The sequence below is a fragment of the Danio rerio genome, chromosome 1 (genome assembly GCF_049306965.1).
Source record: "Danio rerio strain Tuebingen ecotype United States chromosome 1, GRCz12tu, whole genome shotgun sequence".
Taxonomy (NCBI): domain Eukaryota; kingdom Metazoa; phylum Chordata; class Actinopteri; order Cypriniformes; family Danionidae; genus Danio; species Danio rerio.
In genome coordinates, this window is record NC_133176.1 from 48,592,501 (window position 1) to 48,603,006 (window position 10,506).

General features: G+C 35.3%; 2 protein-coding genes across 2 annotated transcripts in view; both read right to left on the reverse strand.

Moving 5' to 3' along the window:
* The window catches only part of zmp:0000001145, a 19,614-nt gene extending 16,195 nt beyond the window's left edge, over window positions 1-3,419 (reverse strand). The window contains exons 1-4 of the mRNA XM_073953826.1: window positions 2,958-3,419; window positions 1,011-1,175; window positions 809-927; window positions 1-11 (exon numbers count right to left, since the gene is read on the reverse strand). The exon at window positions 1-11 is cut by the window's left edge and continues 158 nt beyond it. Coding sequence (XP_073809927.1) covers window positions 1-11; window positions 809-927; window positions 1,011-1,175; window positions 2,958-3,375 — 713 coding nt within the window. The 5' untranslated portion in view covers window positions 3,376-3,419. The remainder of the gene's footprint in view (window positions 12-808; window positions 928-1,010; window positions 1,176-2,957) is intronic.
* Window positions 3,420-4,899: 1,480 nt separating this feature from the next.
* si:ch73-90k17.1 lies at window positions 4,900-9,709 on the reverse strand. Its single transcript, XM_009293652.4, has 5 exons — window positions 9,380-9,709; window positions 8,941-9,059; window positions 7,151-7,298; window positions 6,327-6,445; window positions 4,900-6,241 (listed from the first exon to the last, which is right to left on the reverse strand). Exons 1-5 carry the CDS (start codon window positions 9,654-9,656, stop codon window positions 5,036-5,038), a joined length of 1,869 nt encoding a protein of 622 aa, XP_009291927.1. The 5' UTR covers window positions 9,657-9,709; the 3' UTR covers window positions 4,900-5,035.
* Between the last annotated feature and the right edge of the window lie 797 nt (window positions 9,710-10,506).

The window sequence follows — 10,506 nt, forward strand, 5'->3', positions numbered from 1 at the left end:
TAATTGTCATTCTAAAAATAACAGAAGAAAAAAAGAGAGAAAAGATTCAGTGATTAAAGGTGTAATCTGAGCAAACATTACTTACTCTAGGGTCACAGTGAAGATGCAACCACATAAATCCAGAAAACTCTTTTCCACCGATTTAAGCCCATTATTCAATCTCTATATTTCCTTATGTAAATGTGCACTGCAAACAAAATGCAGGGTTTGACAACTCATTCATCAATGCAAATCGAAGTTAACTTAAGTGGATTGCACATAAAACAATTAATTTGTCCCCCAAAAATTAAATACTGTGTTGTTTCAGTTCATTTTTAAGCAGTTTAAATAAGCAATACAAAAATGTGCACACAAATACATAATTTTTCAGCTTTTACAATAATTTGAGTTTTATTATTGACTAATATGCCAATGTTTAGGCATGTACAGTACAATTTGTCAAGTAATGTCATTAGTCTTTTAGTGAATGTATTATAAAGTATGAGATACCTGCAGCTTTGTTAAACAAGCAGGTTGTACTAATTGTATTTGCATCATAAACATTAAAAAAGTTAATTAAAATTAGAATTTACTTTTTATTTTATTTCTCTAGTTTTTTGCTCACTCGCTCTCAAAATCCTTCTGCATAAATCTGCAGAATTTTGCTTTTACAATTTTGCACCGGCCTTCTGTCTGGCCCCATTTATTACTGATTAAAAAGCAAGCAAACAGTTATGTCCGTAACAAGATAACAATCTCCTGTTCTCATTTCAGGCTGTACGCTTAATCCAATCTAAGAAATTAAGGGAAAGGATGATATATTTGGCACCTCTTTTGTGATGAAGCACCCATCATAAGGAGCCATTAGGACCAAATCTTTCCACGTGACCCTGACAGAAAAGCCACAATATGCAGGCACCTGAAATAAGGGCAGTGGGTCTGCATCCACTGTGAAAGCAGCACACAGATTATAAAACAGTAAAATACACCAACTTGCTCTCATTATGCAAAAAAAAAAGTATTATTCTTACCTCTGTCCACAGATATCCGTGTGTATTCTCTTCCAGCCATTGTTATGGTCATCACCTCTTCTGAGCAGCGTACCATGGGTAAAGCCAGCCGCATGTCTCTGATTTGGAAGCTGGACAAGCTTTTGGAAACATAAATTTTCCCAGCCGTTTCTCGTCCTCCAAAAGCTTCCCATAAAACAAAATAGTAATTATAGGATGAACGTCACAAAGTAACTCTCTCAAAGCCCTGACAAAACTTGCTTCCCAAGATATAGCAGTACATTCAGCATTCAACCCTTGATGGAGCTGCCAAATATCACTCGATGTGTCCAACAGTTAGCTAAGTAATGCAGTTTTTAAGTGCATAAAGTAAATCACTATAACGGTACTTTATCAATTGCAAGTAGTGTTTTCCTTTAAACGTGACAGAATAATGATCAATCTAGTTTTTCAGTGCTATAACAGTGACATTGCTACAGTGCTACTTCATTTACATGGACGTCAGTAATCAAATTATTTGCCTTAATCTGAATAAAACAATGATATAATTAAGATGTTTACATGAGTTGCTTTTTGAATGTTACATTTACTAGCAGTTTCCTACAGTGGTAGGGAACCTATGGCTCGGGAGCCACATGTGGCTCTTTGACCAAAAATATGTAGCTCTCCAGCTGTCCCCCTACAATAATATTTTAAAGTTTAAAAAATTATATAAGTCACATCAGTTTCCTGTTGAAAATACAATTAGTTACCTTTTTATTTAATTTTTTTTACAGCAAAATGGTTAAGAACGACAAAAAAATGTTTCAACCAATGCGCGTGTGAGGCATTGTGGATTAACTTGAATCGCAACACCAATAAAGGGCATGCAAGTTACATTTTTTTGGTAACCTCACACACATAAATTTAAACAACATGGCTTAGAAAGTTTTCTTTTTTATTGACGAGTAAGTTATTTTCATTGCATTTAAAGCAAAATACTTAAATATAAACAGGAGGTGGAGAAAAACGTTCATTTTAGTATAAAATTTCAGATTGCATTCAGAGGTTTTTGCAATTGAACAGACAGAAAGACAGGTCGCCTTGTGATTTCCAAAAATCTGTTTATTTTTATTAAACCATGAGAATTACCATATTTTATCCATAACCTACTGAAGACAAAAAAAAATTATATATATATATATATATATATATATATATATATATATATATATATATATATATATATATATATATATACTACAGTAGCTTATGGTTACTAATTCTATTGGATTGCGACTCCTGTGCATGTGTGCCAGTGCATGCAAAGTTTCTGTTTTCATAACCACCTCAGAGAATATTGGGGTCGCGAGCCACTGGCATTGTCATTTTGGGGGTCACGGGCAGAAAAGTAGGGAAGCCCTTATGTAAACAATCACTGTTACATTTGTCCCTTTTGATAGCCATAACTTATATTTCACTTCCACATATGGAGTTTACAGTGGTTCCAATTAGATGTTGTATAAAATTAATGCTTATTGCCAACAATAAACAAATAACTTCTATATAATTCAATTTTGTGTGGTTCTGCTACTTTTGAAACCCCTGATTGAGCTGAAATATAAAATAAAAATATATATAGTTTTTGCAAAGAAAGAGGACATGTTTGCAGTGGTCACATCAACAGGGACAATAAACAAAGGTATGCTAATAAATGTAGAATATTGCTGTGCCACTTCTGTATACTGTACAATTAATGTTTAAAGGTTAGTTATTTTGAAGTTGTTATACATTTTTACACTATCTTTAACAAACTTTTGAGTTGGTAAACACAGCAACAACAACAAAAAAAGCCATGCATGTCTAAACATTTACTTTTCAAACGAGACTTAAGAATTATTTAGAAAAATTTCTAAGAAAAAAAATGTAAGAAAAAATGGCACTTTATTCCCACTCGACCATACATAATTATAAAACAGGAAATCTTACCTGGAGCATCGCCTTGAAATCCGTCCTCGATAACAGATGCTCGTTTCTGGAAACTACTTCGTATGTTTTCATTGATAGTGAATAAAGATGCACTGTCGTTGTATGGCAAGTCATACGTGTGTTTACTCGACTGTGTTTCATTGCTAGCTCTGTCTGAAGGATCATTTGAGTCGTCAAGTTTTATCGAGCCACTAAGTCGATTCAAATCCGAATTTGCTGCGTTGAGTTGAAACGCGCTGATGTGGAGCTGTTGTGAAGTTTTGTCGGTGAAATTGTTAGACACTCTATTGAAACTGCTTTCTTCTGAATAATCAGCGGCTTCCCGCTTTGCCGTAGCGCTAGAATGAAGACTATTGAGATTAAGTGAGATTGCTGATAATATAAGGATTGAAGTTAATGTTTTTAGTTGGCAAGACATCGCCAGTTTAACGCTTCTCCTCACAAGCGCATCCGAGCTCGTATGGGAAATCTGCTAGTGTAATCAGCAAATTAATATGGACCACCTGTTTACGGCCAATGACGTGAGTAGTCTACTAGGCTACCTCAAAATCTCAAGCAGAATTACACATGTACGGCATTGATATTTTATTTATTTCAGTAGGCTAGTCAGTCAGGAGAATTAGCAGACAAGGCAAATTCCATAACCATGTTTTGTTCTCAATAAAGCAATTTTGATAGCTATATGAATGTGACATGTTTATCTCGTAGTCAAAGTGAGTGGGATACATGATGAAATTAATTTAGAAACCAAGGATATGCAGTTAAATTAATATATTAATAAGCTTGTTTTCTTTCTAGTCCAAATATCTAGAAATTCTTAAATCAAGATGCATTTTTCTAGTAAAAAATTTTTGTTTTCAGAAATAAGCCAAACTATTAAAACAATAATCTGGCAGATTTTTATATAATTTAAAAAATAAGATTAGCCTAAATAAATTAGATTTTGATGGCTGCAACAAATTCTTAAAGTGAACATAAAATTTGGTCACATCACACACCCATAGCAGTCTGCTGAAACGGGTGGTTCTTATATATATATATATATTTTTTTTTCAAAAAGTGGACCTTTTTAGCAGTTATACGCCTTATTTTCTCTTTAATTACGAGATTTAAATACTGCATTTTAGTTCAATTAAGCACCATTTTAGCTGGATTAGTCATAACCACACTTTTTAATGTACCAAAAACATTTTGTAGAGATTTAAAATTTTTATATATAACAACATTAGCCAAATCACTATTTAAATTCATTTTAATACAGACCACTTTTGGTGCTTAACGCCTTTCCATTGGTCTTTTTTTCCATTTAAGAATAAGGTCCAAGATTTAAAAGCTACTTTTAAAATGTTTTCTCTATTTCAACAATATCATCGGTCGACAGAGGTAGATGATTTATCTTACATCAGATTGTTTTCTTGCATATCTATTCCCAACTGAGGATTCAACTTGGGCTTTATTTTCACAATTTATAATGGCCTAGCAGTCAAAATAGGACAAATGAATGGGACAAATTCTGGACCTTTGTCAGTGAGAGGTGGGTCTTTCAAACCCCCCCCCCCATGGCTACAGGCCTGTATCAACTTTTTTTAATTGCAATGTTTAATTGAATGGGAAACTTCAAAAGAACATTTATTAGATATGATGACAGAGGTAAACATGTCGGGATATTTTATTAGTTAACAGCTCATTGTTGACCATTTTCCTTTTGAAATTTCACTTGTGCTTATTTCACTACTGTCTAAGCAATCAAAAATGTAATTAGCTGCAAAGTTAATTTAAGTACTACACTGGAAATGTCTGTACAAGTGGCAATTACATGGAGAAGCCAATTCATTTTATTGCAGTTTAGAAGAAGTTTGATAAAATTTAATAATTTCTTTTTATTAGTGTTGTATAAAACCTAACCTAACCTTTAAAAAAAAAAAAAAAAAGTCAAGCATAGTTTACAATATTTATTGAATCATTATTACACATGACTTAAAGTCCTTGAACAATCATAGTTTGCTCAAAAGCATGTCTTTTACACAACCTCTTATTTTTTCCACACAATTGCTTATTTATTAAAGCAGACATCAACATTATTCACCTCTTCTTGGTGGTGAACCTTGACGCTGATCAGGAGTAATAGACCGTGGCTGGAAAAAACCTTTAGGAAACGAATCAGCACCGTCCGTGTAAGCATCAGCTGAAACTACCTCAAGATTCATTGGTGAATTTGGAAAGTTGAACAAGTGACCGGGCCGGTGTCGTCTCCGGTGGGTCTGGAAAACAGATCCCTGATATGAATTTAGAGACTGGTCTCCATCAGTCTGATAGGGTCTTACATCTTGAGAAACCGGGTACACAGGATAATTTGCTTGAGATTGCAGGTTTACAGGAATAAGCGGACCATTAGGAGCCAAGGAACCAGAGGAGGAACCCCGATAGCCATAACTACCCTGGTAAAAGTATGGCTGGTACTGAGAAGACTGAAAACGTCGATTCGGCTGGTAAAACGAGGTACTAGAATCATAGACGCTAGAAGCTACAGGCCTCGTAATTTGCCGATCGGTGTACTCATTCAAAGGAAGCACAGGAACGGGTGTAAACCGCACGCTTCCAGTATTTTGATTTTTTATAGCAGGATTCAGAATGGGAGGCAGAAACGTTGGTGGGAAAACTGGTGGTTCTTGACCATTGTTCGAGCATATGAAATACCCAGGTGGAAGATACTGTGCTATATTAGCAAGAACTGAATTCACTTGACTCGGTCTACGATGCTTGTATGGATAGCGTGTATAGGGAGGAAGGTTATCCCAAGCAAAACGATCCCGATCCATCTGCTCAGAGACATAATTGGGAAATTGGTCATTTTCATCAATGTCTGATATGTCTTCGTAAGAGCTTGTGGTGGATGGGGTAGGGGTTGGAGTAGGTGTTGGAGTGGGGTCTGGAACAAAGATCAGTTCTTCTCTCAAACGCTCATGTTTTGGTAAGGGAACTGAAAATGGGAAGCTTACAGACAGATTAAAATTGCCAGGCAAAGGTGGCATTTTAGGCAGCCAATATGATCTGGGTTGCAGAGAAAGTGTTCTAGCTGCATTTGTTTCCTGGTTCTCAGCAGCAAACGCATACACTTGCTTCACAGCCTCACTGCTTAGAGCTTTGGGATTAAATCCTCGTGGCCCAGGGTGCCCTTGTTGCAATAATTGACCTGGGTATTGGACTGGAAACACTGGATCATATGGACATGACAGCACAATCAACTTGTCTTTAGATTTCAAATGCAGAACGTGGCGACCATCCTACAGTCAAAAATATTTAACCACAAATCAGAAAAACCTTAAAATTTACATATAAAAGTAATACAAAAATAAATAAATAAAATACCCTGAAATGGATCCCACAGCTTGAATATGGAATGGAGAAAGTGTGCCTTCTCTTGTGAGAATGCGGTCTTTGCCAGCAGTTAGCAGCCACATCAAGCAATGGTATCCATTTTTCATTTACTGTGGAGACAACAAGAGTCAGCAAGAGTCAAGAGTCAGACAACAAACGCTGTGTTCCAATTCACATACTTGTACTACACCCTAAAAGCCTGTACTTTGTGAAAGTAAAATATATACTTTTGAGAGTTGTAAAAAGAGTTTTGGGACATAATACCTCAACATATCGTTGTGTTGATTAGTTACGAGCCCTGTCAATCATCCACATTTGTCATTTAATTTCCTACCTAATTGGAGAAGCAGTAGCAAGTTAATCTCCCATTCACAAATCTTCCGTGCAGAGAAATCTCCTCGGGTCTTTGTATAGTTGTGCAGTCAGACATTAAGGTCCGAACACGTCTTTATAAAAGTTCAGTATTATTGTTGCAAATGAAATAACAAAACGAGATATTAATAGTCATACAAACATCTCTACCGAAGCCTCTCTACTCGAGTTGGTCTCATGTGTGCGCCATGTTTGTAGTTTCTCTTTTCACCCACATTTGTAGTTCTAATCGACTTAAAGTCCCACACGCAATGTACTGTGAGAAACATCAGCGGTTAGAGTAGTCGGTTCTACACTTAGTGTACAGGAAATGGTAAACCTTTGGCGTACTTTTTTTCAACGTACTACAATCTGGAACGTACTCTATTTTCAAATACTATTTAGGACTAATAGTATGCAAATTGGAATGCAGCAATACGGTCTTAACGTTTTGCAATACTCACTTGCAACTGACAGTACTTCTGCTGTCCCATGAACAACAGTCATTTCCATAGCACCATTCTTACATCTGACTGAAGGAGGAACATGAACAGGACAGGGGAGGACAAAATCTGTCCCATACCATCTAAGAGACAAAATGTGTGCAGCTTCCTGAAAAGTTAAGGGAAAAAAGAATTAAGCATTAGGGGAGTGTGGGGCATAAAGTAACGCAAGGTAAAATGTAACTGAGTTGAGGTATTTGCACAGGGTTAACCATGGCATGCTTCCGAAGTTTTCACCACATTGTCGGCAGATGTCTTCCTGACAATTATTTTTTTTAAAAGTTTGTCGAAATTTGCATAAACCGGAGAGATAATAGAAGTTTACCACATTTTATAAATCCCACTTTTCTATAGTTATAAAATAGTCTTAATTAAGTGACCAATAGCAATAAATACACAAGGTAAAATACATAATATACAAGATAAAATCTAAAACAGTTTGAGAGACGCATGAAGAAACCATTTTTTTGCAGCATAAGTGTTTTTATTATACTCTATATTTTTTATTTTTAAAAAACCTGTTAAAAGTATGCAAGTAAAAGCTTACATTGTTGTGATCAACGTTACCATCTTCTGGGCTAAAAGATGGAACCATTTTGAAAGGTGTAAAAAAAACTGTGACTGCTAGCCAGTATTAAAGAAAATGCAACACGGGGTTAGTTGTAATGGGGTGTTACAAATAAGACCCAATCTGTAGGACACCAATTAAAAACTTTTATGCTAATATTGCAAATAAATGCATTGTATAATAATGCAAATAAATCCAAATGTGTTGGTCTAATAGATAAACAAGCGGTGTTGAATTAAAAAAAAAAAAAGTTAAATACTGAGGAAATATTCTATTCAAAGTTAATGAATTTAAAATTGCGTGAAATCTGACTTTAAGCACACGTTACAACTAATGGTAACATTTTTACTCCTGGCACTTTTGGCAATACTGAACAGAAATCACTGTTAATGTAGTTGGGTAAAAATATCAACATATAACCCAACAACAGGTTATTATAGCACTTTCCTAAATATGGGTTTTTTTAACCTAATGCATTGGGTTATTTGATGAAATGTTATTTTTTTCCATTCTGGTATTACTATTACTTCTGGTATTACTATTACTACTATTAATTTTAAAATGATGGTTGTGTAAATGTCTACGCTGTGTCCTAAAGGTGAGAATGACAGCTGGATATCCCAAATACATGCATCTTTGCCTAGAGCTTAAATAAACTTTATAACGCAAAAACAAAACTTACACACACATATTAATACAGCTTTTCTGTGTCCGTAAAGCCAGTTGACTGTTCACTCAAAATTAACCCAACTGGTTGAGTTTTAATTAAAAAAAAGCCAAATAAAGCCCAACAGAACGCAAAATATTTAACAACTGGTTATGTTATAAATGAGTAACCTAAAGGTTAAAATAACCCAATAAATAAATAACTCAACATTTTTAGTGTGCATAGATCCAGCAGTCATTCTTTCAGTACTCTGTGTAGGAGAGGCTTGCTTGTTGCTGGTTAAAAAAAAAAAAAGAAAAAAAAACGGTTTGTCTAACCCCAATACTTTGTGCATTATTTGGCCAAAACCAAAGTTTTACTTTGTGCCCTGTTCTCCCCTACCCAAAGCAAAACCCTTACTGTGTGGAACTTTAAGAGAGATGCAGTTGTCCATTTTAATCGCTTTGATTTTAGGCAGTACTAACAGACCGTAAATTCAACACCTACAGACGCCATATTGAAAAGCCTGAAGTTTACCTCTTTTTTTACATAACAGGAATCAAAGTTGAACAGCAGGTGAAGATGTGTGGGTGTAGGCTTGATGGAAACACCACAAAAAACTTCTAACTGGGGCAAGTGGAGCAGTTCCCCCTGTACTACAGAGAGAAAAACAAAAACAAACTTAACACACAAGTTAAGCACTACAGCTCTGTCAAAATTTCAATTCTAAATTTCTGTAAATCATCCACTGATATCACCTTACCAAGTGGTCGATGTAAATTAAATCAGAAAGTTAGAGGAAACGCCGTTTATACTTTTTATTTTATTTAATACAAGAATTACACTACATTGACGAAAAAATACAATAACCAAAAAAAAAAAAAAAAAAAAAAAAAAAAAAAAAAAAAAAAAAAAAAAAAAAAAAGAGAAAAAAATGCAAAGCCTCAATCATCAAGAAAACGCCTTTTATACTTACGTCCATAAATTTGGGTGTTGATGACATCAGCGTGTTTTAAAAGTACTGCTAAAACTCCGTCGCCGCATTCAAAATGGGGTTTAGTTTGTGGTTGTGTCAGACCTGCATCTTTAATGTTTGTATTTCTGACTAATCCTAAACCTCTTCGATACCTCCTTCTCCCCCAATCTAACTTTAAGGACTCCGCACCTGAAACCTCGTCACGACCATGAGCAAATTCGTTACAGAAAGCCAAAAACAAAGCACAGAGTATTTGCAGATGCCCGCGCGTATTCATATTTTGTCTATATCTGGCTCATTCAATTACTCTTGATCATTTTTGGTGCTCGCACGAGCCACTGATTTGCATGCTATATAAATACCTCAGAATAGAAAACATTTGGAAACGACGCCTACCTGTTATGAGCCACAGCTGGAGTTGATTGGCCAATGACAGGGCGCACAGATCGTTTTCATTTCATATCTGGGAAAATAAATATTAAACGGCTACACGGAGCTGCTGTTATAAGTGTTTAAACCATAGTACCAGTTTAAAAAAAAAAAAATTTTAAAGAGATTTTGCAACATTTTAACATATTGCTATTACTACTTTGGTCATTTATCAAGGTTTCCACAAAAGTATGAAGCATATGCCAACTGTTTTCAACACTGATGATCACCAGAAAGGTTGCTTGAGCAGCAATTCAGCACATTAGAATGACTGAGAAGGATATTTGACAAGATATGATATTTCACCAGATATAATGACAAAAATGAATTTAGAAATGCTAAAATTTGCAGCAATATATTACATTTAAAATAACACAAAAAGTTTCACACACTATTTTTGCATATGCAGCCTTGATGAGCAGAAGAAAGATTTATTCATTCATTTTCTTTTCGGCTTAGTCCCTTTATTAATCAGGGGTCGCCACAGTGGAATGAACCACCAACTTATCCAGCATATGTTTTACACCGCAGATGCCCTTTCCAGCTGCAACCCATCCCTAGGAAAGATCCATACTCATTCACACACATAAACGACAAACAGTTCAGCTTACCCAATTCACCTGTACCACATCTTTGGACTTGTGGGGAAAATTGGAGCATCCGGAGGAACCCACCCCAACACAAGAAGAACATGCAAA

Coding starts and splice junctions, on each gene's coding strand:
- si:ch73-90k17.1 (XM_009293652.4), bottom strand. CDS start 9,656: ATGAATACGCGCGGGCATCTGCAAATACTCTGTGCTTTGTTTTTGGCT. Junction 7,299..8,940: donor CCTGTTATGTAAAAAAAGAG/GTAAACTTCAGG, acceptor TTAACTTTTCAG/GAAGCTGCACACATTTTGTC. Junction 6,446..7,150: donor AGAAGTACTGTCAGTTGCAA/GTGAGTATTGCA, acceptor TTGTCTCCACAG/TAAATGAAAAATGGATACCA.